A 24,423-nucleotide genomic window follows, 5' to 3' on the forward strand; every position below is an offset into this window, starting at 1 on the left:
ATCTTCTCCCTGTGACGTGTCACCGTTGTGCTATTTGCATATGCAAATCAGGGCTGATGGGGATGCCCGGCCTCTCATTAAAGTCACTGCACCCCATCCTGCCCCAAAGATGGTGCTTGGGGTTGATCCCTGCGGCCCAGCGTGACGGCACGGCCCTCGCAGAGCCAGAAGACGGGGTAGAGCGGCTCGGTGAAGACGGCGTGGAAGCAGTGGATGAGCCGCGTCTCCTCCCCGAGCCCGTAGAACGAAAGCAGCCCCCGGCCGTAATCCAGGCGGACCCCCAGCTGGGTATAAAGCCTCTCCTGGATTTTCTCCTCCCGGCCCTTGTGCCAGGCCAGGTAGCCGTCCTCCCGCACCTGCAGCCCCCACGAGCCCCCGTCCAGCCCGATGCTGAACTTGTGGCCCGGGGGCTGCCGCCGGGAGAGGCCGCGGTACGTGGCCCCCAGGATGACGGAGTGGCTGGAGATGGTCACCTCCCAGTAGTGGCAGCCCTGCCCGTAGCCCTGCTCGCACAGCACCTGCCAGGGCTCGAAGGGGCTGCTCCGCTCCTGCCACCCGCCCGCGGTGCCGGTGCCGTGCCTGGCTCGCCGCTGGCCCTTGGACAGCTCCAGGTACTTGTTGGCCGTGTCGGGATCGAAGGTGAGGTTGCGGTGGTCTGGGGAGAGAAACGGGGCCCGTGGGGCCGGAATGCTCGGTCCCACCTTAATGGCTCCAGGCTCGCGCCAGCTGGAGCGGTTTAAGCTATGTAGGGCTGCCCCAAAAATAGAGGGGAACAACGCGCAGCTGGCTCGGAGGAGAAGAGGAGGGAGGTGGGGGCGATACCTGCCCGCTCCCCAGCTATGAGGAGCCGAACCAGAGCCCAGAAATAGTTGGGGGGGCACAAGGACGCTGCGCTTTGCACAGCCCCCGGGGGGAAAACACAAAGCCAGCAGCACCTAGCGAGCGTGCAGCGGCTCAGGGGTAATTTTGGAGGAGAGGTGCTCGATTTGAAGAGTAAAATATCGTGTGGGTGGAGGTAGGGAACCAGGTGGATGATGAGCAAACATGGAACTGCAGGGAGTTACTCTCATCAGGTAACTCCTCCTGGCACGTGGCAGCCCCAGCACCCCACAGCAACCTGGCCCAGCTGCCTGTTCTGGGCTTAGGTCTGCTGCTCATAACTAAGTTTTTCTGTTTGTTTGCTTTTGGCTATTAATAACGCTGAGAACAGTCTGTGGGACTTGATGGAAGGAATCCTTATAGGTCCCGTGCGCACCGATTGCCTTCCTGGGAAGAGTGTGACCTGAGCAAAGAGCCCTAAATACCCCATCCCTCCTTTTTTTCCATCAAGGAGATGGGAGAAGGAGCATTTAGGAACAGGTCCCTAAGGAATCAGAGTGGCATCAGCCCAGGGAGGGGAAGGGAAGGATGCAGCTGGGCATGGGGGCCTTGGGATCTAGGGCATGATCTACAGTGACTGACCCAATGCCAGGCACTGGCAGCCCCCATTTTTATGGGAAAGTCCGTCCTGGTGCTGCTGTCCCCCTAACGAGCCCCTTCCCAGCCCCACAACATCCCCCCCCGTGCTCCTCACCCTTCAGAAACTCAGCTCGGATCTGGCACTTGGGGAGAGGGGTCACCGCCTTCATCTCTGTCCCCTTGGGCTGCACCGGGCCTGTGGGGGACAGGGACAGGCACACTGAGTGACACCACCCAAAAACTCGTCCCTTGGATGCGAGGAGGGGGAGGAAATCCATCGTGTCCAGGCCTGAGAGGCGGCACGTGTGCTGCCAGCAAGGAGGGGACACACAGGGGAGCCCCCCAGCCCCTCCTGTCCCCTTGATGCCCATCTGCTGGAAAGCAGCACGGTGACACTGCCCCGGGTGACGTGGAGCCCTGTGGGATGGCCCCGCAAGCAGAGAGCTTACCTGGGACAATGGGGTCGGGGGATTTGGGGGCCATGGCGCCGGGCAAATCCTCCAGCAGGAGCCGGGAGATGCCGGCAAGGATCTCGCTGAGGGGCTCCACCACGCCGGCCGCGTCGAACTGCACCGGGGGCGGCACCGCCAGGCTCTCCCAGGCCGGGAGCAGGGGGAATTCCTGCGGACGGACACACAGACACCCGAGCACCAGCCTGGGGAGGAGCAGCAGCTCCCAAACCTGCCCGCAGACACCGCGCGTCTCCCCGCTGAGTGCCCCCAGAACGTCTACGGCCAGCGTTACGGGGCAAGGAGCGGGACGGTACCTCGAGGAAGGTCCTGTGGTCTGTGGTGGAGACCAGCAGGTCCCGTGCCTGCTCCTGGTGCTGCCTCAGGGTGTCCAGGTGCCCCTTTAGGGTGTTGGAATCCTCCTCCACGCGCCTCAGCGCTGCTGACAGTTCTTGCTCGACTTTGGCCACCATCTGGCACTGGAAAGCCTGCAGGCTTTTCTCCAGGTGGGTGAATTTGCTCAGGATCACCGATCTGAGCTCCTCAGAGGAGTCCTGGCAAGGAAGACCGGTGAGACCCAGCGCACTCCCACCTGTGGCTCCAACGCCGAGGTGGTCACGGCGTCACCTTGATGCTCTGCGTTCGCTCCTCCAGCTCCTGCAGCGCCCGCTCGATCTTCTCCGACTCCTCCTGGGCTTCTTTCACAGACTTTTCCAGGAGGGCCTGCGGAGGGGAGCACCAACACCCCGTGGCAGAGTGCGTTGCTGCTCGCTTTGCCCCCCGGAGCCTCCAGGACAAGGCTCAGGGGGCAGGACGAGGGAAGGGGAGAGGCTGCGTCCAGGGGCACAAAGTGGCTTTGCTTTGTTTTGTGTCTTTAGGGCTGTTTCCTCTAGATCGGGGAGGGGGATCACAAATATTGCAATGATATTTATTTAACCCATGCTGCTGGATTCACCCAGCTCTCTGCTGCTCCAACAGCCCCCGGCATCTGGGGGAGCCGCTGGGTGCCGGTGGCATCTCCAGGGCCCGTGGCAGTTCAGCAGAGACCGGGCACAGCTCAGTGCACTTTGATACATCACAGCCCTGGCTTTGGGGTCAGCAGCAGGGGGTGCTGCACCACGCACCCCGCTCGCCTCCCACCACCCCAATTTCCCACCTGCTTCCTGGAGTGCACCTCCTCGAAGAGCGCCCACCGGTGCCGCTGGCACTGCTGCATGATGCAGACGCAGCAGATGCACCGCTGCTCGTCCTCGCAGTACAGCTCCAGCGATTTCCCGTGCCGCGGGCACAGCCCGCCGGGGGTCACCTCGCACCGCTTCACCCCCGTCTTGCTCCCCTGCACCAGCTCCAGCACTTTGCTCAGGGTGACGTTCTTCTTCAGCTCCAGCTGCGGCGCGCAGCTCTGGCGGCACTCGGGGCACGAGTAGCTCTGCTTGGCCCCGGCGGCCGCCTGCTCCTGTTTGCTCTGGTGGTCGCTGATGCAGCGCTTGCAGAAGTTGTGGCCGCAGGGCAAGGTGATGGGCACCTTGAAGAGCTCCAGGCAGATGGAGCACACCAGCTTCTCCTCCAGCTTGGGCGAGATGGACAAAGCCATCTCGTGCCTGGGATCGGGGCAGCGAGGGAAAGAAGCTGGAGAAACAGAAACCCCGCTGGGGAAGGAGGAAGAGCTGGGTGACGCCGAGCTCAGAGGCGGGTCAGGGCTCCGAGCCAGGTGCACCCTTAAAGGGACACCCAGTGGGTGGCCGCTCGCCCCTCGGCCACGCGGGCTCTGCCCTGTGCCCCCCTGGGAGCAGCAGGGCGCTGCAGGAGGAGAAAGTGCCACGGTGACAGCGTGGGGAGACACATGAGAGAGGCTAACAGCATCTGAAGCAAGCGTGTTCCCATGGATACACATTCCTCTGTATTTAATTTCACTCTTTTTTTTTTTGGAAGGAGCTTCCTGGCATCCTCAGCTCTGCCAGAGCCCGGTCCCCGAGCAACGCAGGAGTCGTGGCTGACAGTGAGACCTCGGCACAGCCCCGCCGGCAGCCTCATGGCTGCTGCAGCCCCTTGTCCCCTCCCTCTGCGGTGACGAGGGCTGTGCCACAGCCCAGCAGCCAGCCAGCGCCACAGCCCAGCCTCGCAGCTTTCCATCTCATCCAGCTCCTGTCGGCTTGTGCCACCGCCTGCAGCACCGCCTGCGACCCTCCTTAGGGCCGGACACTCCTGGCCTGCTCCTTTTGCCACCTGGGTGCGGGCTGGCAGGTCTGCACCCCAAAACACAACAGAGATTTCATCCAGGCAATCAGCCCCTGCTCGGACAGCTGCTGGGGTCTGCTGCCTGGAGGCGGCTGCGCTGCCATGCACCACATGCTTCCACTTTGTGTCTTCCAGCTGTTTCACAAGTAAACGCCAGGAGCTTTTACAGCCTTCCAGTCCCAGCCTTATCTACTCACCCTTGCAGGTGTCTTATCACTGTGTGCACACTCCCAGCCTGCAAAACACGGGCAGGTCGGCCTTAACCTGCAGGTTTTGCAACCTCTGCATACGTCCTGGCTTTGCATTCACCTGCTGCAGCCAGGGATGTTGCCGGCAGCAGGGCAGAGCCCCTTCCGTAGCGGGGGGGAAGCTCAGAGTCACCTCCCCAGGCTGCAGGGCCTCGGGGTCTGTCACAATTTGCTGCACCCCACAGCACCCCTTCAGCCAAGGCAAGCAGCAGCTTCCAAAACATTGATTTTGGCTGCATCAAGTTCTGGACAAGTGTTAAAAACTGAGAGAGGAGCACAACGTGACCTTTTTCTGCCTGGGACTGCGTGAGACCAGCTTTCCAGTTGCACCCCACCAGCTCATCCACCCCCGCTTAAACCGGACCCCAAAACCCTTCAGGACCCAGTCCTGAGCAATGGCAGGAGGTGGGCGCTGCTGCACAAGCTCTTTGGCTTGCTGGGGGGGGGTTTAGGAAGAGGGGGACGTCAGATAAACTTACTGGGAGCTGGGAACAGGCAGCTGCAATGGCAGGAACACGCTGATTTTTGGGTGGGGTTATTTAAAACATGAGAATGGGGTTGTACTAAGGGCGTTATTCTACAGTCATAGAATAACAGAATATCCCAAGTTGGAAGGGACCCATAAGCATCATTGGGTCCAACTCCTAGAAAAGCAGAAAAAAAAAGCATAAAGAAAGCAGAGGAAAAAAGAAAGAAAAAAGCAAGCAGAGCAGAAAGCAGTGTCTGCAGCTGGGGTACAGCACGGGCAGGGTGCCAGGCCACCACGTCTGCCCCAGCCCTGCCAGCTCTGCCTTTAATCATTTATCCACAGCTGGTGTGGGCTGGCTGTTTGAGGGGAAGGAGACTGAGGTCCCCCCGCCTGAGTAGCTGTTAGGAGAGATTATCTTCCCAAATGTCTCCCGTGTACGTTTACCACCTGCGTGTTGCGCTCCTCCCTCCCCACAGCACCCGAGAGGGGAAGGAGATCCGGGCCAGGGGAAGGGAAGGGCTGCGCCTCCCTGCTGCGCCCCGCCGAGCTCCCCAGCAGCTGGCTGACACACTGAGCTCTTCCCAAAAAAGACAGGACAGCGCCACCACCGTCGCTCCGCGCGTGTTTAATCAGACTCATCTCTTTCACAGGACTGCTGAAATAAAAGCTGGCACAGTCCTGAAGCCCAGCACCAATAAGGGAAGGAGGTGCAGGTTGGCCTAGCCTGGTTTTTCATAAACAGGCAAAAGGAGAACCGTGATCCTTCCAGAGAAGCCAGGCAGGGCAGTTCTGGGGGACTCTGCTCTGCCTCTGCTCCTCATCAGCTCTGCTACAGAACCAGTAGCAAGGCTGCAGCCTGGATTTATTTTCATCGTGCTCTTAAATAGCCTTTTTCCCATGTGGCTGCCAGCACCGACTGCCTGTTGCCCTCAGCTGCACGCTTCCCAGCGCTGCCAGCAAAGTGGAACAGCCAAGGGAGCGGGATTTTGTTGTCTCCCTCTAGAGGTGCAGACTTCTCCGGTCCACAGAAGGGTGTGAAGGCAGGGAAGGCAGCAGCCCCACCTGCTGGGCCTGCGTTGCAGCGGGCACCGGGGCCAGGAGGCGGCTAGTAAATGCCGTAGGTGGGCTCCGTGGTGTCCCGGTACCTGTCCAGGTACCTCAGAGGCTGGTGGCGCGGGAACTTGACCTGTGGAGGATGGTAAACGGGCGGCCGCACAAACTCGAACACGGGCTCTCTCATATCTGCAAAGGGAACACACAAAATGCCTCAGCTTCAAACCCCAGGCCTTCCCCCAACAAGATCTGAGACCAGGGCTGCTCAAGCAAGCCCCAGTGAAGGCTCTTCTTGCTGTTATTTTAAAATGCTCGTTCCAAACGGCCTCGTAGAGGCTGTTCCCTCAGCCTGCTGTTAGTGTGGAGGAAGATGGCTCAGTAAGAACCAGGTAAGGGAGCTCTGACAGCCAGAACCAAGCAAGAGCTTACAGCGAGAGCTCATTCACCGATGGCGTGCGTGATGTACGGGGCACAGCCCGGCCCCTGAGCAGCCCCGTGCAGCACTCCCCCACGCTGCATTTCTTACTGAGAAGCTGGTGGAAGACCCAGGTCACGGAGCTGTCCCACTGGCACTGGAAGAACGCCAGCCCCGCTGGGGTCATGCTGTCCTCGTGCTTTCTGTAGAAGTCGAACGTGCTGAAGGTTCGCATCTTGAGGCTGTGGCTGGAACGAGACACGAGCACGAGAGGTGAGGTGAAGCTTGCTTCCTGCGGCACCCTGCTAGGCAGCAACTTCCCCACATCATCCCAGAGTCTATACAATAAATGTACAAAAGGCAATCACTAAAGGAAAATTTCTGAGCTTCTCCAGCTCTGCATAAACCTCTGCCCTAGGCAGGGCGAGTTGCTTTCTTAACAGCCTGGTTTAAAGCAACAGGACCCCGTGGTGCTTGCAGGGCTGAGATTGGGGCTTCAGGTGACACACAAAATCAAAGCAGCTCGGAACAACCCCACAGACTGGGAGGAATTGCTCTGCTACAGCAGCACTAAGCACGAGGTCATAACAAGCGATAACAGCTCGGCCAAAGGAAGAGAGAAACTGCCCAGTGGAAGCCTGAATTACCACGGCGTCGGCCGAACGTCCTCGCTGAAATCTATGGGGCGTTCTTGCTTGAAGAGGAGGAAGACAAAGCGATGGTAGCCAGTTCCCATGGCAGGAAAGGGGGGCAAGTAGTGGCAGATCTCCTTGCCCGCCTTGATGTCGTTGCCTGGGATGTTTGTCCTGGACACAAACACATTTATTTCATTAAATACCCAGTCATTCCCCTCCTTTACGACCCGCAGTTTCATCCAGGGTTACAGGTCACCCTCAGCTCCACACTGGTGTTTGACAAGCGAACAGACAGTAGGGGCTGATTCCACTGAAGAAAAAATCACACCCAGTGATCTCAATGCCGAGCAGCAGCAACATCTGCAACTACTGCATTTTCAGCAGGACCCAGAACAGAGGGTTACAGAAGCTAACGGCAGGAGCATCAGGGAAAGTCGAGGACCACAGAAACAATCCCAAACTGCAAGAAGCGGCTCTGCTGTCTGTACTCACACCAGCCAGTGGAGGTACTCCGCGTCAGTCTCTCTCAGATGCCCATCTGCAAACACACACACACAGACACCTCAGTGACAACTCCACGTCTGCATCAACCCCAAAGTGAGAACGCCCGGATCCTCACAAAAAGGACACCTCGGGTGACGTTGGGTTGGTTGCTTCACTTCACTGTGCCCTGGTTTCCCCGTGCCAGCTAACCTACCTCCCTCGCCAGGCTGCCAAGGAAGAGGAGAGTTTGGGGGTAAACAAATGAGTGGAGTCAGGGAACTGCCTGCTCCATACCATGACAAAAGTCCTGTTGCATCACTGTCCCATCTCTCAACTGCTAGATGTGGGGAGGCTACAAACCCTCCTGTGCAGGCAATGTTCTGCCAACATCTATTTCTTGTCTCACATTTGACAGAAGGGCACAGAAATACTCAGAAAACAGAACTCATGTGGTTTCTTTGAGAGTGTAGTCCCCCAAAGTAAGGAAATTCTAATTCCTTTCCAGTCTTTGAAGTGGTTTTCTGCACCTGGAGCTTAGGGGACAGCCCCTGCTTAGCAGCTGTCACGTCGTCTCTGACTGCACAGCCAAAAGAAACAGGAGCTAAGCAAAAGCAGAGTGCTACCACCCAATTTAAACACGTTTCTAAGAGCCTTGCACTCACCTGGATTTGTGAGCAACAAAGTCCAGAGGGAGCCTTTTTCTGCCTCGTATGACACTTCAGGGGGATTGGAAGCCTAAACGTAAAGACAATGGAAATCATTTGAACAGCAGGTTCCATTAAAATCAAGTCAAGATTTCTAACCCAGAGAATGTGAATTTGTCATGGGCACGGTCATGTCAGAGTAACCCAGCTCCATCCGGACAGCCCCAGGAGTGTTAAGAGCTGTCAGCCTGCCGATAGACTGATCTCATCGCACACTTCTGTCCTTATCCCACCCAAAAACCTTATTTCCTTCACCCCAGAAGAAATACCCTCATAAAAGAACCCCCCAGAATGGACAATGCCAACCAGCAGCACCTGGCAGAAAGAAACAGGCTCCCCACGGGGCCAGGGTTGCTCACACACCTCTGTTGGAGTCACCATGTTCCCGTAGTACACCGGCACGAGGTGCTCGTCCTCCTGGCTGTACTCCACTCTCAGGCTAACCCAGGGGGTGAAGGTGCCCTTCTGGAACAAGTCACGGAATATCCCATAATACTCTGCCAGGCGCTGCTTGTGGAACGGGCCGCTGGTCTTCTCCCACTCTGCTCTGACCTCGTCGAGGGGGATGAGTGCTGTGGGGAGAGAGAAAACTGCAGGAGCTGCTGGGAGAGGGAGCAGCTGGGGCGGGGAGCAGCAGGGCACAGACCAGTCCGGAGCCGTGCTGCTCTTTCCATCTCGGCGTTTTGGTGGTTCTGCTTCAGGATCTTTTTTCTTTCCTGACGTTCCTTCACTTTCAACAGCTTCCCACGCGGCAGGCTGATGTCAGTCTTCGGCTCTTTAAAGAGGGGTGAAAAAAACATTTATGTATAAAATCCGAACACCCGCCCCAAAAAGTGCTCTACAATATGCTTAGAAAGTGGAAGAAAGAGACACAAAACTGCAGCCATCAGTCACTTGATTCTGCCACCTCTCTGTCTTCCCTCTGCACCTCCACACTTCCCTGCCCAGCTCCTTGCATGCCCAGATCCGGGAGTTTGCCACCTGGTGAGCAAGTCTGGGGTCCTCAGCAGACCAATCCAACTACATTACTTGCTGCATATGGTTTAAAGGGCTGTTTCCTGGTCTTATTTCTTGGATACTGTAGAGGTTTCTGGAAATCCCTTATCTATCCTGCCTGTTTTGGCAGGTTCTGTCCAGCCTCTCTCCTTCTAGAAAACGGTTATCTGTCTCCCTGAAAATATCCACGCTCTGCAAAAGGGCCAGCCTCGTACCAAACCATTTCATCACATCATTACAGACCAGGGTTTGGGGCCAACCCACGGCCCCAACAACAGGCAGCGCCCCCAACCTTCAGCCACAGAGCCCTTCCCGCGAGTACCTGGCTCGGGGCTGGCGTACTGCCGGTACGTCTTCCACCACCGGGCCTTCCTGCCCTCCTTCTCGGCCTGCCTGAAGTACCGGGTGAAGCTGCGGTATTTCTCCAGCGCCTCCAATTTGCCGACATCGATCTCCTCGTTCGGCATCGGGCCCAGCGGGGCCGCCCGCCTGCAGAGAGCAGCTGGAAAAGGGGAGAGCTTCAGGGGAAGGGCTGCAGGAGAAGGGCTGCAGGGGAAGGGCTGCAGGAGGCCCGAGGGGCCACAGGGAGGCCCCGGGCTCGGAGCAGGCCGCACGCTGCCCCCCCCGCCTCCCGGACCTGCTTCCCCCGGGCCTCCCCACGGTCCCCCCCAGGGACCCCGGGCCTCGAGGCCGCCCCCAGCCCCGTCCCCGTCCCCATCTCACCGGCGGTGCCGAAGGCCCGGGCTCCCCGCAGGGCCGCGCTCAGCAAGGGCGCCGCCATGATGCGCGCCGCCCTCAGCGGAAGGGCCCCGTTGCCATGGCAACCACGGCTGCGCCGCGCGGGACCCTGCGCCGAAGGCCCCCTCTGTTGCCATGGCAACGGGGCTGCCCCGCGCAGTGCCTAACCCCAAATATTTCACCTCCCCTCAGCCTTGGGGGTCCCCCTCACCCCCCGGATTCCAGCCCCACAGATCGCCCCCGCCCTCCCCCAGCTCACGTTAGCCAAAAAAGTAAAAACCCTGAGGGCTGGAGACCTCTGCCCCGCTGTGGGAAAGGGCTTCAGGCTCTGCTCATAAACAATTTGTTATTAAATTCAGCGTTATGTCCCCAAACGGGTGTTATTTATTGTTTGTTCTCTCGCCCCCCCCTTTCTGCCCTCAGCAGCGTGCTGAGGGGATGCAGCCAGCTCCTCAGGCTGACAGAGGCGACGTGTTGTAGGGTGCTTTCGTCAGGGTCTGCAGGAAGAACTGCTCGTCCTCCAGGAAATCACGGTCCTGAGGAGAGAGGGGCAAGGCTCAGGAGCTGGCAGGGGGCTGGCAGGAGGGGAGGACATCACAAAACCACAGTGTGGGAGAGCCGGCAGGGATGGGGTGAAGGGAGAAACACCGCCGAGCCAGGGGTGCTATGGAGGAACGCGAAACAAGAAGCAAGGATCCACTTCTGGGATCGCTCCTCTGGGTGCCCACGGCTTCTATGAGCCCTCCCAGCCCAGCCCAGCGATGATTTTAGAGCCACTCGTCCTGTGGCGTCACCCAGCCCTGCTCCCTGCCAGCTGGCTTGAAGCCCCTTCCAGCCCGCTCACCTGCTGGGCCCTGTGCTTCAGCAGCAGCAGTTTGGCGTAGAGCTCCGCGGGGCCGACTGTGCCTGCACTCCTGTGCCCGGGGAATGTCTGAGCAGGAGGTGGAAAGCCTGCAATGAGAGCCCGAGGGTGCAGCCCCATTGCCATTAGAGAAAGACAAATGGAGGCAATGAAGCATCCCTTTTTTGCTGCCTGAATGTCCCCGTAGTGGAGTCGTCCTCAATCTCTGAGCACAAATGGGCTTTAGCCCACCCGCCTCTCCCTTCCCGACCCCTTCTGCTCCCTCTTGGCATTGCCCTGGCTCACAGAGCTCAACTGAGCTCCTTCAGAGGATACGGGGGGGCAACACCAAACCTGATCTGATGTTCAAATGAAGGGGAGCTAAACAGCCCCCAGGAGCACCCCAAGACTCCCGAGATGTGAAATAAAAGCGCAGCTGCCCCTCCCGTCAGCCTTACTCAGCACGCCGGAGAGGCCCTTGGTGGGGGCACCGAGGTCCTGGTCTGTGGGCAGCAGCAGCGTGGGGTTGCTGGGCAGCTCCTCGCGCAGCTGCTCGAGCTGCCTCCTCTGGTGAGCCATGCTCAGCCGCTCCTGCCCCAGCCCCAGGAGAAAAGGAGAGAGGTCGGTGGCAAGGTTCAGGCCCTGGGGATGGCAGCCCCAGTCCGAAAAGGGAAGGTGATGAGGAGTTACCTGCTGCAGCTGCTGTTCCTGCTGCTTCAGCTGCTCCAGGTGCTGCTGCATGAGCTGCAGCCGGGTCTGGTGCTCGGATTCCAGCCTGCACGCCTCCCGCAGGGCTTGCTCCCCTTCCTCGTACTTCTGGGATGAGAGCTGCAAAGAACAGAGGATGGGGACAGGGCTCCTTGCTTTGGGCATCCCCTCATTCCCCTCCCAGGACAGGAGTAGGATGCACGGCCTCAGGAGGGGTGTGATGCCCCAGCTTTGCTGCCAGCCCGTGTGCAGCTGTGCAATGCAGCTCAGGGGCTCCACTGACCTTGTTCATGCTTTTGATCTCCTCCTCCCGCTGCCGGATGCGCAGCGCAGCCCCTTTCACCTTCTCCTTCTCCAGCCTCAGCTCGTGCCAGGCCTCGTCCAGCAGCTCCCTGTCCCTCGCCAGCTGCTCCTCCCTGGCCTTCAGCTCACGGCCCCGTATCTTCAGCTCTGCCTGCTCCTGGGATGGGCGTGGGGGCAACCGATGTGTTACCAGACCTGTCCTGGACACTTTTTCCCTGTCTTTCTGAATGACAGGAGAGATCTGCCCCTGTTAAACAACTTGTGTGCACCAGGCCTGGGGTGCAGAGCAACGCCAAACAGTGCCCTCATCCATCCACCCATGGGGACCAAGGAGCTGGGATTGTGTACACACACACACACTCCTTCCCTGGAAAGGAAGGAGCCCCTCACCATGTCGCACACCCTAAAACACGCTCAAGGCATGTCAGTTTGTCAGCAGGAGAATTATCCAGCTCCATGGTTATTTACCACCGCAGTGGTAGCCATTAGAAACACAGCTCTGGCACACCCTGCGCATCCCCTCTGAACAGCCCCAGGAGGGAGCAGAACTGGCTCTGGACGCATCCCCATGGCACGGTGAGGCTTGGCTTAACCCATCACAGCTGCCTCCTCTCACCCGACTTGGATCTTACAGCAGAGGAGCCTGGTCTGGCTGCCCCAAAGTCCTCCCAGGCAAAGGGGAGAGGCAGATGGGACCAATGTCAATCTGCATTGACACCTACAACCAGCTGGCAAGAGCTGCCCCTGGAAGAGCCCGATTCTCACCACCAGACCCAGTGGGATGCCTCCATCCCCTCCATCCTAAACACGAGAAGCAAGCTCTGAACCTTTCCCCGTGACCCCGTGGGGGAGCCCAGCTGCCTGCCAGGCAGCGCTGGGTGCCACGGGAAGGGGCTCTGGGGCCGTACCTTGGCCAGGCTCATGATGGTGCCCTCTCTCTGGGAGTCCATCTGCAGGGCTCGGTCTATATCGCGCTCCATCCGCTCCTTGCTCAGCTGCTGCTGGGTGTGGAATTCGGCCCACTCCACTGCCAGCTTCCGGCGCTCCTCTGAGCACTTCTGCATCACCGACTTCTGCTCCTCCAGCAAAGCGCTCTGGAGAGCATCAGAAGAGGCAGAGAGACAGCACTAAGTCCCCCAGCCACAGGATTTTCTCCTTTAACCCATCCCTGCAGATAAATTCCATGTAATATCTACAGGCTGGTCCAATCCAGGGTGCTCGGTGTGAACCCTGCACAGAGCTCTGGCCCCTCGTATCCACATGCCAGGCCGTTGTTCTGACTGAGATTCACTGCGAGACCGAGAGTGGGATGGAGGAGGTGGAGGGGTGCTTCAGCCAAGCACCCGTCTCTTTCATCCACCACACCACGGTGCAGCCCCAGGCAGACTCGTGAGATGTGAAAAACACCCGGAGATGCCTGCCCCATCTCACCTTCGCCCTCTCCAGCTCCGCTCGCTCCATGGAGAGCTGCTGGGTCATCACTCGCCGCTGCTCCTCCAGCGAGTGCTGCAGCGATTCCACCTTGGATTGCTCTGCTGTCGCCCTCCACCGCTCCTGGTCCAGGCACAGGGGAGAGACAGGTGCCACTCACAGGCTCCAAAACCAAGGGTCTCCAACGGGAGAGGCATCCTCCATCCTCCCCGTACCCAGAGGGCACGACACGCGCTCACCTGCTCCAGCAGCCGAGTCTGCTCGCTCAGCCTGGCCTCCATTTTGGCGATCACCTCCTGGAGTCGGCTCCGCTCCTCCTCCATGTCCCTCTGCTGCTGCGACAGCCTGTCCTGGAGCACTGCGGACAGGCAGCAGGACAGGCAGCAGCAGCGCTGTGAGCTGAGGTGTCCAACGGCCAAGGCAGGCAGAGCTTTGCCAGCCGGGGCTCCCACCCTCTGGCTGAGTCAGGACAACACTCCCCATTTTCTGGGGGGACCCCGCAGCCGTTTCAGCCCAGGAGAAGGGCAGCCCTACCCCTGAGCTGCTCGTCCCGCTGCCGCGCCCCCATGGCCAGCTCCTGGGAGGTGGTGTGGTGCGTGGCCTCCACCTTGTGCGAGAGGTTATGCAGGTCGCTGGAGAACTTCTCCATCTGCTCAATGACACCGTTCAGAGACCTGCGGAGAGGAGCGCCTGTGGGACACGCTTCATGGCACCCCGGTGGAGAAGGGCTTTTGTGGCTGTAGGGCAGGGAACTGAGCGGCCAGGGCTCGGCGGGGGGCTGTGACAGCGGGGATCGGTACCTGGTGTGCGAAGTGGCGCTGGTCACCGCGTCGATCTCCTGGTCTTTCAGCCGCTTCAGCCGCTGGAGCTGCTCTTCGTGGTCTTTGCGCATCTCCTGGACAGACGACCTGCAGGGCACGGAGGAAGGAGCCCGTGAGGGGCTGCTGCAAACTGCTGCTCCCTGTGGTGGGCACAGCTGGGATGGGCTACATCTGGGGGTCGCGGGTTACTTTGCTGAAAACTGTTCTCTCATAAACTGTGTAGACAACAGTGACTTAGGGACCTGAATAAAACGGGTTTGGGGAAGACAAAATGCTAGATTCTCCTTTCAAAATACACTGCTTTTCACTCTGAAATGATACCTACTGCCAGATCTCCCTCTGCCCATCCATGAAGCAAATCCCATTCCCAAGGCCACCAAGCTGCCCCCAACCCAGCGCTTCTGGAGCCAGATTTTCCCTTTCACTGTGTCCCCAAACCATTCCCCAGACAGAGGAAGACTGGACTAGCACCGTGTGCGCGCCACGCTCACCTCTGCAGCTCTCGCAGCCGCTCCAGCTCCCGTGCACTCTGCTGCTCCAGCGTGGCCACACGCTGCTGGTGCTGTGCCACCAGCTCTGCCCGGGCCCGCTCTGCGTCCTGGCTCTGCGACAGCAGCTGAGCTGCCAGCTGCTCCTTCTCCCGCCGCAGCCTCTCCTCTCGCTGCCCGTAAGTCTCCTCCACCACCTTCATCTGGCTCCTGCCCGGACACCCAGACGGGGGTCAGGGTGAGGAAGAAATGCTGCTCTCGTGGCGTTACCTGGTGCTCTCCACCCGAAGCGCACGTGGGGATTTAGTGAGCGGATTGGTGTCACTGCGTGCAGGGAAACTGAGGCACGGGGCACTTTGCTTGCTCTGGTCTGAGCCCTGAACTCTCCCACTCCCAGCCAGTGAGGTGCGCTGGCTGGGGACATGCTGGCAGTGGGACTGGTCCCTCCTGTCACCCACAGGACAGGGCTGGTGAGTGCAGACCCTCACCTTGGCTCACCTGCGGGTCCCCACCTGGCCAAAACTGATGTGGCTCTGTGCTTGCCCACCTCGGGACAGATTTGGGAAGCAGCCCAGCCCTCCCACAGCAAGGAAAGAGGACAGAGCTATAGACAAGGTCACAACACGGGGGACAGCTGTGGGCGAGAGCCCGGTACCTGTGTGCTCTCTCAAGGAGATCCAGGTCCTCCTGGTGCCGCTGCTTGAGACTCTCCAGCAACATTTTGTGCTGCGTCCGCTCCAGCTCCAGCATCCGGACCTGGGGGGCACCCAGGGGAGAAGGTCCTGGTGCTGCCCTGGGTACAGAGTTCCCAAAGCACCACCTGGCAGCTGAAGGCATCCCCGGACTGGGAGGTTTCTCCCCTCTCCCCTGCCATCCCGATGCCATTTGGAGCAGATCCGGCTCCTCTCCTCCCACGGGGTTATTTGTGCTCCCCCAAGGACCACTATTTTTTTTGATTTGTGCCCCCCAGGTGAGGCAATGGGGCTCACCTGGCTCTCCAGCTCCACCACACGGGCCTGGGCGCTGAGCAGTGTTGCCTGACAGCCCGTCACATCCTGATAGACCTGCGCTGCTGGAGCTCCTGGCCTCCTCTCGTGCAGGGGGCCTTGGGCTGGGAACTCAGCCTGTGGAGACAGAGAGAGAACCGACCCTTAGGATCAGGAGCTTTGCAGTGTGGCCATCAGTTCCCGAGGGAAAGAACCTGGCCTCACCTGCAGCTGTGGGGCAGCCTGAAGGGGTGCCCTGGGGGTGGGAACCTGCAGAGACACACGGATGCTGTCAGGGAGGTAAAGCCTGGCTCTGGGGTGAATCCATCCCCAATGATTCCTCTTCTACCCTTCTCCAGCCCAAACCCGTTGGTGTTCTGGGTCTCCTCTCCCCAGGTAAATGTAGCAGCCCCCACCCAGACACGAGCACACGAGGCTCTTCCTTGCTGGGGGCAGAGTTTGGGTGCTGCACCTCTAGGTATGGTCTCACCAGACCCACCTGAGGAAGTGGGGCAGGGCCCAGCACCTCCTGCGGTGCTGGGGATGCTGCTGCAGGGCCTGAAAGGATAAAAAAATCATCTTTTGGACACGGCAATGGAATCCATCCCCTTCCAGAAGGATGAGGGTCCAAGTCTCTCAGGCAGAGAAGGGTCCTGCTCTGCTCCAGCAGCTGACCCTGGGGACAGAGCCAGCCCAAATTGGATCCGGCTGCTGCCCAAACTGAGCCACCACGTGAAACACACCGTTGGCGCTGGCATCTCCTGTGGAATCTCCCTTTGCAGGCTCTGACGGGTGAGCTGAAGCTTGTGTTGCAGTGCTGAGCCACGGGACCGGGTGCCTGCATGGACACAGACACGTGGGAATGATGCACAGCAGTGTCACAGCTCGGGGAAAAAGTGCACGGGTGTTATTTTTTGAAGTTTAAAGCTTGGCTGTTCCACTGTGAGCAAATAACCAGCCAAAGGTCCTTCAGAGCTGCCTTCCCTCCCTGTTACAGGGGACTCAGACCAAACTGACCACTGCTGGCCACCGCCTCTCCCCTTTCCCCCATCTCCCTTGGCTGCTTTCTGCAGGCCACCTCTCTCAGGATGCCCGAAATGCGAAGGAAGCCTCACCCAGAGCTGTCTGTGCTCGCTGCCTTGTCCTGCAGGGCAGCTGCCTGCGTTGGTGGGGGTGCTCCTGCGGTGGTGGTTGGCTGGCTGCAAGCAAAAAGCATCATATGTGGCAGAACCGAGCAGATTATGAAAACCAAGATCCTTTTCCCCAGTGCTTCACAGGTGAAGGCCTCCGCCCCACCCAGCTGTGGCAGGATTCAGCCTTTTGGTGGCAGGTAGAGCAAAGATGCCCCGAAATCTCTATCATCTGTATTCCTCCTCACCACATCCAACCGCTTCCCCTGGGCAGCACATCCCTGCCCAGAACACATCTGTTTGTCTGCACAGTGCCTCGGTGTCCCACTTGAATGGCACAAGTCTAAATCCATGCAAAACCCCAACTGGAGGAGGTGGTTTGCCTGGAACTAAGAGGAGTGAAGGGAGGAACAAGGAGCACAGGGTGGGCCCTGGGGATGCGCTGATCCAGGGCAGCTCCAAAGAACCCAGGGCAGCACGTGAAATCTTGGCTGCATCTGGAAAAAGAAGGGCCCAGAGATGGGATAGGCTGCGGCCTGGATCACTGGGACCTTGCGTTATTACCCCAACCTGAGATGAGAAAGTGCTTAAAATTAATTCCTTAAATCCAAGCCAAGGCTTTCTGAGGTCCTGCTGGAGCAGCAACGCATGGAACAAACAGGAGACGCTGATCATGCCCTTACCTGGAGGGAGGGTGGGGGTCTGTTTTTTTGCTTGGGGTCTCCAGGGGTGCAGCACTTCTCTCCTGGGCCTTTGCCTGCACTTGGGCTTTCTTGCGAGACAAAGCAGCACTCAGCCAGTTCTCCTCTTCCCCACAGGTGGGTTTAGGGGCTTCTCCCTCCGTGGCCGGGAGCTGGCGGGAGCTCAGCACAGGACTGGCCTTAGCTGGAGATGGTGGCTCCGAATCCATAAAATCCTCATCCTTCAGGCCCAGCCAGTCACCCCCAGCCCTGCTGGCCCGCACGGGGCTGGCTGCAGGAGCTTTGGAGCGTGAGTCCGGTTTCGGTTCACTGAGGTTCTCAGCTGAAAACCTGCCGTAAGGAGATGGAGCTGCATGCCTGCCTGCAAGGGGACCCTGCCCACATGGCTGGGAGTTGGAGCTACAGAAGCACCTGGAGCACAATACCTCACAGACTGCCTCCTTGACGGCCGGCCCTCGGGCGTGGAGGCCACCGTGGGCTGGTAGGCTCCAAAGAGAAATTCCTCCTCGTCCCAGCCCTCTTCCTTCTCTGTTCAGACAAGCAGGCTTGAGTCAGTGCCCAGAGGAGCAGCCAGCTGCAAAGACACCAGCCCACCTCCTCCTCCTCCCCTGCAATTCCCACTGGGATCGCTGCCTCTGGGAAAACACCGCTGGAAACATCCTCCCCAGAAACCTGCGAGCAGCACGCTTCCCACTGCGGCTGGGAAAAGGATCTTTATTAGGAATCAGCCCACACCCAAACGTGACTGAGTTACTCAGTAGATTACCAATCATCACCTGAGCTGCAGCAACTGTGCAAACGCTCTCAGTCTGCCTCCAGGCCACATTAACATTTTACATTAGCCACCTTCCCCGTGGGGCTGACAGAAAGCTCATTAGTAACCCTACTCACCACTGCAAAAAGGGTGCTTGCCCTGCAAGGGCATTAGAAATCCATCTTGCTATCCCGAGCCAACACCATCACCTCTTTGGACCATCCCAGCATCCCTGGCTGTGCTCACCTGCCTGCTTTTGGTACTTCTTATCCAGTTTGAACTCCTTGCTCTCTCCCGTGCCCGGCCGCTCCAGGATTTTGGCGACGGAGCCTCTTCCCAGTAACTCATCCAGCTTGGAGCGGGCTGGACGCACCTCCTCCCTGTTAAGGACAGAGCAGCAGATGGGTTTCTTCAAGAGGCAGGGCCATTCCAGAATACACAACCTTGCCAGGGCGTCCTGACTCTTGTCTGAAATGAGGCTGCTCCTGCTCCGTTCTGGGACCCAAGGGCAGAAGCTTTGAAGTGCTGCAGCATTCCCCACCCGCCTTTCAGCAGCTGCCACTGAGCGTGGAGGCACCATCTCACATCCAAGCTGTCCCCAGCTTTACTCCCACTGTATTTTCATTGCCCACGAATGTCTCCTTACTCTTCTGCCTTCTTTCCCTGCTTCTGGTCTCCTTTTGGGCTGTTACCAAATCCCAGCGCATCCATCAGGTCATCACCATCATCTTCAAACGTGAGCTCCTCCCTCCTCCGCACCGGGGCTGCCGTGTGAAGGGGTGTCTGGGGTGGGGGTGGCTCTGGGGGTGGGATCACAGACAGAAGAAAGTTTGATCAGGGTTTAAAAAAACAAAAACATGGAAAATACAGGAAATGAGAGCAGATTTATTGGGGTGCAGAGGGATTCTAGGGGACTATCAGATCCATTAACATCCCTACTGCAGGAACAAGAGGGATGACAACTAAACACAGCCACCGTACGCCTGGATCCAACCCAGAGGTGCCCTGAACAGGCTTTGGCTTGGGTGGCAGTGCTCACAGCCACCTCAACTCTGACCCAGTAAACTTGTTCTCAGTTGGCAAGGCACGACACAGGTTGAATGAGGCCGTGTGTAAGATCTGAACCTCTGTTCCCAGAAAGGAAAGGCCAGTGCTGTAACCTATGGCACACTGGAAATATCAAGCCCTCGGTGAGCTGTACTACAACTAACCCCACCACAAAGCTGCTCTATAACTGACCATGCTGGTTAACACCAGATGGGACTAGGTGGCCTTCAATTTTATCAGTTTGGACCTCACACAAACCAGTCCAGGTTGCTGATTTGGATACAAAAAGGATGTGTTGAGCATGCCTACTTACCTTTGTCTTTGCTCGGTTCTGTTTTTTTCTCAGGGACACTTTCACAGCCTCTTGGAGCTGGTTTCTTGGGAGCATCCTGCTCCTCATCAGATAACAGCCCAGCTAAAGGATCGTCTAAATCTGGGAATTACCCCGTAGGGTCAGGAAAGGAGAGTAATAACAGCAAAAGGAAACAAACAAAAAATAACAAACTCATTGCTACTTAGAAGAACAATTCTGCATCAAGCCATGCACTAACCCCACCAGGAGCACATGGGACAAGAGACCAGTTTTGCCCAAAGCCACAACTGCAGATTCTGCAGGGATATGATAAGAGTATCCCTGAATTTTAAACATTCAGTGACTCTATTTCTGTTCATTTTTTCCATGTTTTCTTTCTCCTAGAAGAAAATAACCCAAGCTGCGGGTGCTTGAACACTCGGACACTGTTGAGGCAAAGAAAAAAAGGAGAAGAAAGCCCTCCCATCAGCTTCACCTAAAGCCCACTGGGCTTAGTGATTTTAACTGTGTTTTAACCAAGATCTGACTTGGACAATCAGATCTCATCTGTACCAGGAAACCTCTTCTCCAGCCTCATCTTTTGGAAGCTGGATGGAATCCCTCTCTGATACAAGGGTGTCTGAGTGTAACAGACAGTCACTAAACAGCAAAGCACACAGGAAAACACAATTGCAAAGAGATGCCCTCAGGAATCACTTTCCAGTCCTGGAGAAGGCCTAAAAGTGCTCTCGTTCCCACCGTACAGATGGGAACTCCAGCAGCAGAGACTAGCACTGTATTTTTTTTTTTTCCTCTAGTCACTTTTGCAGAATTAGATCTGCAGCAGAATCATAGGAGTGAAGGGCTCTGTATCTCATTAATCAGCCAAGCCTCCACTTTACAGCAGAGGCCAGCTATGGGCAAAAGGCAAGGACAGGGTTCTCAGTTGTCGCCAGGCACCTGTGAGGTGAAGTGAAGCGAGATCCTACCTTCAAAGTTAAATTTCTTATACGGTCGGGAAGCAGGTGGGGATGAGAGTGGCTTCTTTTCCGTCACAGGTGCAGCCTCTCCTAGAAAGAGAGACCACAGCTCACTCAGGGCAGTGCAGATACAGGTGCCCCTGCCCTATCCCAGCTGAAGGTCACTTCTTGCAGCAGCCCCCTAAAAGCACATGTTGTGACAGACAGTGGCCCTGTGACCCTGTGGGGCGGGAACATCTCTAGAGGAGTCTCCTTGCAGAAAAGAAGAAAAGTGCCTTGGAAAGAGGACAGTTTGAGGACCGGTGTATCTTAAATGCAACCCCTCTGGCTCTCCTTCCAGGCTGATCAAGCAGATCCCACCAGAAACACTTTGCAAGACACCAGGGAGCCACTCCACAGGGAGCCTTTGGCAGGCAGCTGCAGCATGGCTGTCGTCACTGCTGGTGTAGTGATGTTATCACAGCACGACAAGAGGCTGGGACAGGGATCTCCCAAGGGACAACACACAGACAGAGTAATGCTCTGTCTGTGACAGCCCCAAAAGGAACCAGAAGAAAGGAATTTGGGGAACAAATAAACTTTTTATTCACTATCTAGCATCTAAATACCCCTTATTTATTTGCAATCAGGGTGTGAAAAGAAGAGCAGAGCTTCCCTTTATACCTTTCTCAGGAGCTGGCACCTTCCCTGAAGTTTTTACTGCTCCTTCCGAGGAGTCACATTTCCCAGGGCCTTTTGTGGCTGCCTTCCCTGGCCCAGAACTGGGTTTTGATATTCCCAGGAGATCAGCTTCCATGTCATCCATGTCCTGGAAAGCAACAGGGTGAGAATGGCAGCCGGGTGAGTGATTGCCAGGCCATCACAAGGACCGTGCCTCAGGGAAATGAGCAGGACAGCTGGTGCTGGAGGCTGTGACACGTGGGGCTGAGATGATGGGTACTTTGATGGGTACTTGTGCACTTACCTTCAGGGTTTGCAGCACAGCTTGTGGGTCTGCATCGGAGACACTGGATCCCTGCATGCCACAGAGGGGAGAGATCAGACAGACAGGCTTCAGAAACTCCTCACCCCAGAAGAAACAGCCTGGTGTTCAGGACCCCCATCATCTGCATCTACCAGAGACCTGGGTAAAGTGCTCCAGCACTCAGAACCCTGGTTCTCCTCATTTTATGAGAAAACATGCTTAATTCCTCCTGGTGCATTCCTTACTGGAAACCCCCTGTGCCTTGAGTCCTTTGCTCACATCCTGCTGTCCCTGGGAGAAATGTCAGGAACGTTGCTTTGGGTTAGGGTTCACCTCATCCAGGGTATCTGTAAGCTCATCATCCACCCACTCCCCTGCCCCATCTTCCCCACCCTGCAGAGGGGTCACCTCTTCAGCCAAACTTCAAGGTTCCTCCCTGATATCCCACTGCTGACTTGGACGGAGCAATGCTAGGGCCAAATTCAGCCCAGCTCACCTCCAGCTCTCAGGATACCCAGTCTCTCAAAATCTGGGGCTCACCTCTGCAGCTTCCACATCCTCTGCAGGGAGTTTGCTGAAGAAATCATCCTCCAGAAAGGACCTGTGACACAAGCCTAGGGGTTAGCAGCACATGTGAGCTGGGGAAAAAGGCTAAAAACAGCACTAGGAATGAAGTAGTAGTGCTGGGACTGCTATGTTTAAGCAAAAAACTGCTGTAATAGATATTTACAGGCCTGGGGGTACTCAGCTCTTGCTGGAAAGCTTCAGGCTCTGCGTTCCCAGCTCTCAAAGCCATCACAGATAACTCCTTCTCATGTAATTGCTACTGGGGCAGGGAGTGAGGCAGAGGAGACAAGGACAGGGCAGGTCAGAAGGACGTGGGGAGTGCAGAGAGCTCTGCAAATGGGAGAGGCTGTGTTTGGAAGGTACTCACTTCTTGCTGGCCTGCAAGCTGGTGCCCCGGGCTCTCCCACTGCTGACAATGGCTGGCTGGGAAGATTTAGCAGATTTAACAGGGACTTCGTCTGGAAATAAGACAGGGAGAGATTAGGGTGACAGACACAGGCACTCCAAAGGGGAAATTGCTGTTTCCTAATGGGACAAGAGGCTTTGAAATGGATATGCTTCACTCTGCGCTCCCCAAGCCGATGTCCAACCCTGTTCAATGGCCTCTGGGAAGCTGCACTCAGCTCTGCTCCCTGCTTCATCCCCCCTCACAACTGGAGCTCCCTTGGAGAGCAGTGGCTCCTGCACCACCACCTCCTGTTCCCAGGAAGGAACAGGATGAGGATGCCACCCTTCCACCTGCAGAGAAGATGCACTTTACCATCGTATCCCAGGAGGTCACCCAACACGTCATCGATGGAGCCTAGAATGAGACAAATTACAGGAGCTGAGGCAGGTGGGCTCACCAAGCAGGTGTAGAAAAGCTCCCTATTTCAGTAGGCTTGCTCTTCTGAAATCCCCCAGAATAAAGGCTTGATTTCAAGCATCATCAGGCCCTCCTTGCCAGCCTAGAGGGAACTGCCAGGACCATGACTCGGTCCAATATTTTATACATGTATGATTTAGCTTCAGTTAGCCCAAAATGCTATTTTTTCTATATCAAGCATACCAGCTGCTTTCCATTCAGCTAGTCACTGGCCACAAGCAGCACTTAATCTGTGAGCCTCTGGGCAACTCAAAAGCATCACAGTATTCAAGGCTGCAGGAGGCCTCTAAACAAGGCCTTGGGGAACAGCTGTGGGAAGAACTAAAGTAAATGCTTATGTTCTCTGGACCTGGGAAAGTTTCCAAGAGAGGGAATTTATGATCACAATAAACCAATCCACTCAATCTGAGAGGCAGGTGAGCATCGTTGGTTCAGGAAGAGTATAATACCCTGAGCAGTAGCCTTCAGGCATGGATCATAAGTTATTTCAGTAGCCACGACTGCTGCCTGATCCTAGTGTCCCCCATCTGCTCTGTTCCACGTATTCCTAGCAGATCAAAGCACCTACAGACAGTGAAAGGAGAACACAAATGCGTACATACCTCTTAAACTTTTCTTGGATTTTGTAGCCTATGGAGAAAGACAAATTCCCTTGTTACAAAATGAAGCAGATCTGACCTGGATTTTCCCCAAAACACACTAAAGCCATTGGCAGGTTCTCCAGAGAACCCCTTAAGCAGTAACGAAGCCCTCCTCCTGCCCATGCTGTTTGGGAAACAGCACACGAAATGCTGGGGAACTGCAGATATTTATAACTTCTGAGAGAGCCCAGCGAGCACACAAGCTGGGCAGAAGCCTCTAGTCCCTGGGACCACTTCTGCCTCCACACAGCGATGCCAGAGCATCGAATACGGATTTCCCAGGCCTGTGTTGTACCGTACCACACTCACCATGGCAGAAATTCTGCTTTCCCTTGCTGTGACAGGTCTGGTTATACGTCCAAGCTGCACCTCGCAGGGGGTCTAACACCACTGCTCACCTCCACACCAACCTCCTATCTGTAGCAAGAGGCAGATTTCTTGGTTTGCGTTCACAGCTGGCTGTGTCTCAGTTAAACAGACCTCCCTCTCCTGCCTGGGTCCCCTCTACAGCCTGCCAGACACCCCCTGTGCTGCTCGGACCTCTCGAAGCCACGCAAAACAAGGCTTAATGCGAGTTCAATTAAAAAACGGAAAAAACAGCGTGAGCGGGACAAGGGGAGCCGGCAGGTCTCACACGGGGACCCCCCTCAGCCACCTCCGTGCCCCCCGGGGCCGGGGCAGCCGCTGCCCGCCCGCCCCTCAGCGTCCCCAGCCCCGGGCCCGCCCCGCGCCGCCCGCCTCAGGCCGGGGGAGGCCGCAGGCCCCGGTCCAGGCCTTCCCCTCACGGGGCGCTGGGAAGCGAAGTCTCCGCCGGGCTCAGGCAGCGAACTACAGCTCCCAGCAGCTCCCGGCAGCTCCCAGTAGCCCCCAGTATCCGGGGCAGGGCGGTTGAGGACCCCCCCCCCCCGCTTGGAGGGGCGGGAGGCAGCGCGATGGGGCAGGGAGGGTGCAAATCTGCAGCCCCGCTGCGGTCCTGCCAGCGCTTGGCTGCTGAAAAGGGACAGTCTCCTACCTGCAG

General features: G+C 57.4%; 3 protein-coding genes across 3 annotated transcripts; all 3 read right to left on the reverse strand.

Annotated features, from left to right (window-relative positions):
* Positions 1-83: 83 nt before the first annotated feature.
* On the reverse strand, positions 84-3,501 carry TRIM65 (tripartite motif containing 65). Its single transcript, XM_032199913.1, has 6 exons — positions 3,064-3,501; positions 2,535-2,630; positions 2,225-2,461; positions 1,908-2,079; positions 1,574-1,654; positions 84-655 (listed from the first exon to the last, which is right to left on the reverse strand). The coding sequence occupies exons 1-6, from the start codon at positions 3,499-3,501 to the stop codon at positions 84-86; spliced, it is 1,596 nt and encodes a 531-aa protein (XP_032055804.1).
* Positions 3,502-5,467: 1,966 nt separating this feature from the next.
* MRPL38 (mitochondrial ribosomal protein L38) lies at positions 5,468-9,939 on the reverse strand. The gene is made up of 9 exons (XM_032199962.1): positions 9,872-9,939; positions 9,471-9,650; positions 8,799-8,927; positions 8,516-8,724; positions 8,111-8,183; positions 7,458-7,503; positions 6,978-7,136; positions 6,442-6,578; positions 5,468-6,104 (listed from the first exon to the last, which is right to left on the reverse strand). Exons 1-9 carry the CDS (start codon positions 9,927-9,929, stop codon positions 5,968-5,970), a joined length of 1,128 nt encoding a protein of 375 aa, XP_032055853.1. The 5' UTR covers positions 9,930-9,939; the 3' UTR covers positions 5,468-5,967.
* A 221-nt stretch (positions 9,940-10,160) lies between these two features.
* On the reverse strand, positions 10,161-24,078 carry FBF1 (Fas binding factor 1). The gene is made up of 30 exons (XM_032199818.1): positions 23,715-24,078; positions 23,367-23,394; positions 22,660-22,701; positions 22,267-22,357; positions 21,873-21,933; positions 21,333-21,383; positions 21,032-21,176; positions 20,378-20,458; positions 19,410-19,529; positions 18,696-18,849; positions 18,296-18,429; positions 17,721-17,823; positions 17,278-17,625; positions 16,580-16,663; positions 16,208-16,302; positions 15,964-16,022; positions 15,690-15,734; positions 15,468-15,602; positions 15,134-15,234; positions 14,482-14,688; positions 13,970-14,077; positions 13,704-13,843; positions 13,409-13,527; positions 13,170-13,292; positions 12,647-12,832; positions 11,719-11,895; positions 11,418-11,555; positions 11,186-11,318; positions 10,731-10,837; positions 10,161-10,422 (listed from the first exon to the last, which is right to left on the reverse strand). The coding sequence occupies exons 1-30, from the start codon at positions 23,715-23,717 to the stop codon at positions 10,339-10,341; spliced, it is 3,402 nt and encodes a 1,133-aa protein (XP_032055709.1). The 5' UTR covers positions 23,718-24,078; the 3' UTR covers positions 10,161-10,338.
* Between the last annotated feature and the right edge of the window lie 345 nt (positions 24,079-24,423).

This window comes from Aythya fuligula, chromosome 18 (genome assembly GCF_009819795.1).
Source record: "Aythya fuligula isolate bAytFul2 chromosome 18, bAytFul2.pri, whole genome shotgun sequence".
NCBI lineage: Eukaryota > Metazoa > Chordata > Aves > Anseriformes > Anatidae > Aythya > Aythya fuligula.

Excerpts from the sequence above, each read along its gene's own strand:
- TRIM65 (XM_032199913.1), bottom strand. The coding sequence starts at position 3,501 with ATGGCTTTGTCCATCTCGCCCAAGCTGGAGGAGAAGCTGGTGTGCTCC. Across the intron at positions 2,631-3,063 it reads AGGTGCACTCCAGGAAGCAG|GCCCTCCTGGAAAAGTCTGT; the intron begins GTGGGAAATTGG and ends TCCCCTCCGCAG. Across the intron at positions 2,080-2,224 it reads ACCACAGGACCTTCCTCGAG|GAATTCCCCCTGCTCCCGGC; the intron begins GTACCGTCCCGC and ends GTCCGTCCGCAG.
- MRPL38 (XM_032199962.1), bottom strand. The coding sequence starts at position 9,929 with ATGGCGGCGCCCTTGCTGAGCGCGGCCCTGCGGGGAGCCCGGGCCTTC. Across the intron at positions 8,928-9,470 it reads GTACGCCAGCCCCGAGCCAG|AGCCGAAGACTGACATCAGC; the intron begins GTACTCGCGGGA and ends CCCTCTTTAAAG. Across the intron at positions 6,579-6,977 it reads GACGTTCGGCCGACGCCGTG|CCACAGCCTCAAGATGCGAA; the intron begins GTAATTCAGGCT and ends GTCTCGTTCCAG.
- FBF1 (XM_032199818.1), bottom strand. Across the intron at positions 22,358-22,659 it reads TGACCTCCTGGGATACGATG|ACGAAGTCCCTGTTAAATCT; the intron begins GTAAAGTGCATC and ends TCTTATTTCCAG. Across the intron at positions 15,235-15,467 it reads TGGTGGAGCTGGAGAGCCAG|GTCCGGATGCTGGAGCTGGA; the intron begins GTGAGCCCCATT and ends GGTGCCCCCCAG.